The following is a 3,293-nucleotide window of genomic DNA, read 5'->3' as shown; positions in this document are numbered from 1 at the left end:
GATGAGCTCTGCACTGTGAAAGCACCACGTTTCTCTGCATTCCAGGTTGAGCCAGGTGGACTCCAAGCCCCAGGCTCAGCAGGAATGCAGTCAAGGAAGTGCAGCACTAAGGTAAAGATACTTGGGTGTGCTACCTCCCCACTGCTTTCCACAGGGGTCATTGATCACCATCTCAAGGGGAGCCAGAGGAGCACACACCACATTGTGCCATGGTGTTTAACTGCTTGAGCACCCCTTTGTTCTACCTGTGCTGGCACAGGACTTTCACCAACCTGTTCCTCATTGAGCTGTGCCTGAACTCTCCTTTTCCATCCTGCAGGACTGTCTCTGAGCAGCTCCCACCACACAGAGGCTTTTCCACCTGGGACATCCCTGCCTCTTGGAGAAGAAACCCCCAGCCAGGAGCTCACACACAAAGCACCATCCAGCCCATGGCACAAAGCAATTGCACCCAAGTGACCGAGTTCAGTCTGGTGGGATTCACAGAGGACCCGGTGACTCAGGTCTACTTGTTCCTGCTCTTCCTGCTCACCTACGTTGTCACCATTGTGGGCAACCTGGGCATCACCATCTTAATCAGGGCCAGCCACCTCCTCCACTCCCCCATGTATTATTTCCTGGGCAACCTGGCCTTTGTAGACCTTTGTTCTTCCACCATCATCACCCCCAAGTTGTTGGTTGACTTGATGTCAGAGAAGAAGAGCATTGCTTATGCTGGGTGTGTGGCTCAGGTCTTCCTCTTTCAGCTTCTTGGGATAACTGAATGCTTCCTGCTGGTTTCGATGGCCTATGACCGTTACGTGGCCATTTGCCATCCCCTGCTGTACCCCCTTGTCATGTCCCCAAAGTGCTGTTTCCAGCTGGTGACTGCCTCGTACCTCGTGGGGCTGACCAATGGTGTGGGACAGACCATCAGCATGTCCACCCTGTCCTTCTGCAGCTCCAGCGTCATCGACCTCTTCTTTTGTGACATTTCCCCTCTCATCTCGCTCTCCACCTCTGACACTACCCTCAGCCGCATCATCCTGACCACTGCAGCATCTCTCTTTGGTGTGTCCAGCAGCCTGATTATCCTGCTCTCCTACATGGCCATCATCCCCACCATCCTGAGCATCAATTCAGCCGAGGGCAAGCGCAAAGCCTTCTCCACCTGCACCTCCCACCTCACCACTGTCAGCATCTTCTATGGGGCATCTTTTTTTATGTATTTATTCCCCAGATCAGACAGCTCAAGAGCAGCAGATAAATGGGCTGTGCTGCTCTGCACCGTGGTGACTCCCATGCTGAACCCCTTGATCTATAGCCTGAGGAATAAGGAGGTGAAGGAGGCTTTGAGGAAACTCACAAAAATAAGATGATCTTGAATGGTGCAAGCTTAGGGCCAGACAGAATGGAGATATGTGGTAGATGCTCGGGTATTGGTTAAGTATGGGCAACATTTTGGGGGTCTTCTGCACCCAGACTTATGTGATGCACTGGTTGATATGATTGAAAATACAAATAATTTCACTCTCTAAACTTTGATAATTCTATTTAGTAGTTAATTTCACCTAATTAGTTAATTTGTACTTTATTTCACCTAACGAAGACACAGGTAGACAACTACAAGCATGCTCTCCTCTTCATCTCAGGAAAAGGGTGGAACTGATCGCTGCCTACACCTGCCTGAAAGGAGGATGGAGCCAGGAGGGGGCTAGGCTCTGCTCCCAGGGAGCAAGGGATGGGACAAGAGGAAATGGCCTCAGGCTGCACCAGGTCATGTTTAGATGGAGCTGAGGAACAATTCCTTCCCCAGAGGGTGCTCAGGCATTGGAACAGGCTGCCCAGGGCAGGGCTGCAGGCACCGGCCCTGCAAGTGCTCACAAACCCCTCAGTGCCATGGGTTAGGGGTGGCCTCGACAGGGCAAGGGAACACTTGGAGTGCATGAACTTAAAGATCTTTTCTTTTTTGCTCTCCCTTTTGCTTGGCAAATGAGAATAAACTGTGAATTCTACCGTTCCAGTGGATCAAACTTCATTTCATAATGGTGTTGTTAAATCATTAAGGGCCTTAAGAAAAGGACAAAAACACCTTTAGCAAGAACACCAGAAATGATAGCAAATAAGTGTGATGCCATGCAGTCAGTATTATTAGGTTTTGATGGACAAAATGATTTCCAGCACCATTCACCTCATTTCATTTTAGACAGCAAAGAATTTAAGTGAAATATGGTACTTGTGTTATGACTGAATGCGCTTTGAAAGCGTTTTAAGACGTGATAGTGATGAATCCCCACCAAAGGGCAGAAACTATCAAGGAATCCCCATCCACTGCTCCACACCTTTGCTTTCCATTCCCCTGTTGGCAGCAATAGAAGCTGTTGCAGAATGGCTCGGAGAGCAAGGCCATGAATCCTTGGAGGCCTTGTGCGAGCAAAGCAAAGTGTAGGCCTCACATGTACGTGACTTAAGCTGAAGGACACACTGTCCTTGAGCTCTGGGGAAAGTACCGAGAACTGAATTGCAGCTGATGTAATGAGGAAGATCCTTGAAAACAGAAACCGGATGTGGGAGGAGAATGTAAATGAAACCGTTTAGAACTGACCAATGCTGTTGTGACTAGTAGGCATAATTAACACTATGAGGATATAAGCGATGGGCGACACGAGTAAAGTAGAAGCTTGCTTATCACTCATATTGGGTTGTCGTGTCTTGCTTCTCCTCGTCATCAGCAGAAGCCATGGTCTCCATGGCAGCCTGATCACAACAGAGCACAGGAGCTGTGGTGCTGTTCAGCAGCCTTCAGACCTCCTACGTGGCAGCCCCTGGCAGCCTGGAGCGATGGCATTGCCTGCCCTGATGTCTCTCCTGTTGCTTTCCTGCTCAGAAAGCTGAATGGTGGTAGGCAAACACAGTATACATAAAACACCCCAAAATACATCACTTTCTGCATTACCTCAGCCCATGGAGCTGCAGCCTCTGCCAGGACCGTGGTGAAACCTGGAGCCATGGCTGAGCCTTAGGACTATCCTAAGGACCCACATTAACCTAGGCTGGAGGGAGAAGGTCCATGGCTGGATTCAGTTAAGTCAGGATCTAAGTGGTTTGCTCATTCCTTAACAACACACAACTAGCAGGTATCCAGGGTCAATCAGCTGAATCCTGCTTTGTTCCCAGAGCTTCCTGATAATTCCCTGGTTATTATTTAACCCAGCCAACGGTTGTTTTCCTGCTGAGCCTTGGGGACAAACAGGGGCAGAGGTTTCATACCCTCCCTGGCCCCTATGTCAATGTTTGACTGCTTTTACAGTGGG

At 49.5% G+C, this 3,293-nt stretch overlaps 1 protein-coding gene across 1 annotated transcript; it reads left to right on the top strand.

Annotated features, from left to right (window-relative positions):
- The first annotated feature begins 431 nt into the window (after nt 1-431).
- Nucleotides 432-1,358, top strand: LOC133282405 (olfactory receptor 5G25-like). Its single transcript, XM_061478415.1, has one exon. The coding sequence runs from the start codon at nt 432-434 to the stop codon at nt 1,356-1,358; it is 927 nt and encodes a 308-aa protein (XP_061334399.1).
- Nucleotides 1,359-3,293: the final 1,935 nt, after the last annotated feature.

The sequence above is a fragment of the Pezoporus flaviventris genome, unplaced genomic scaffold (assembly GCF_033815535.1).
Source record: "Pezoporus flaviventris isolate CSIRO_AGI_PZ_B2104156 unplaced genomic scaffold, CSIRO_AGI_Pfla_v1 ptg000123l, whole genome shotgun sequence".
Lineage (NCBI taxonomy): Eukaryota > Metazoa > Chordata > Aves > Psittaciformes > Psittacidae > Pezoporus > Pezoporus flaviventris.
This window is presented reverse-complemented; position numbering and strand designations above follow the sequence as displayed.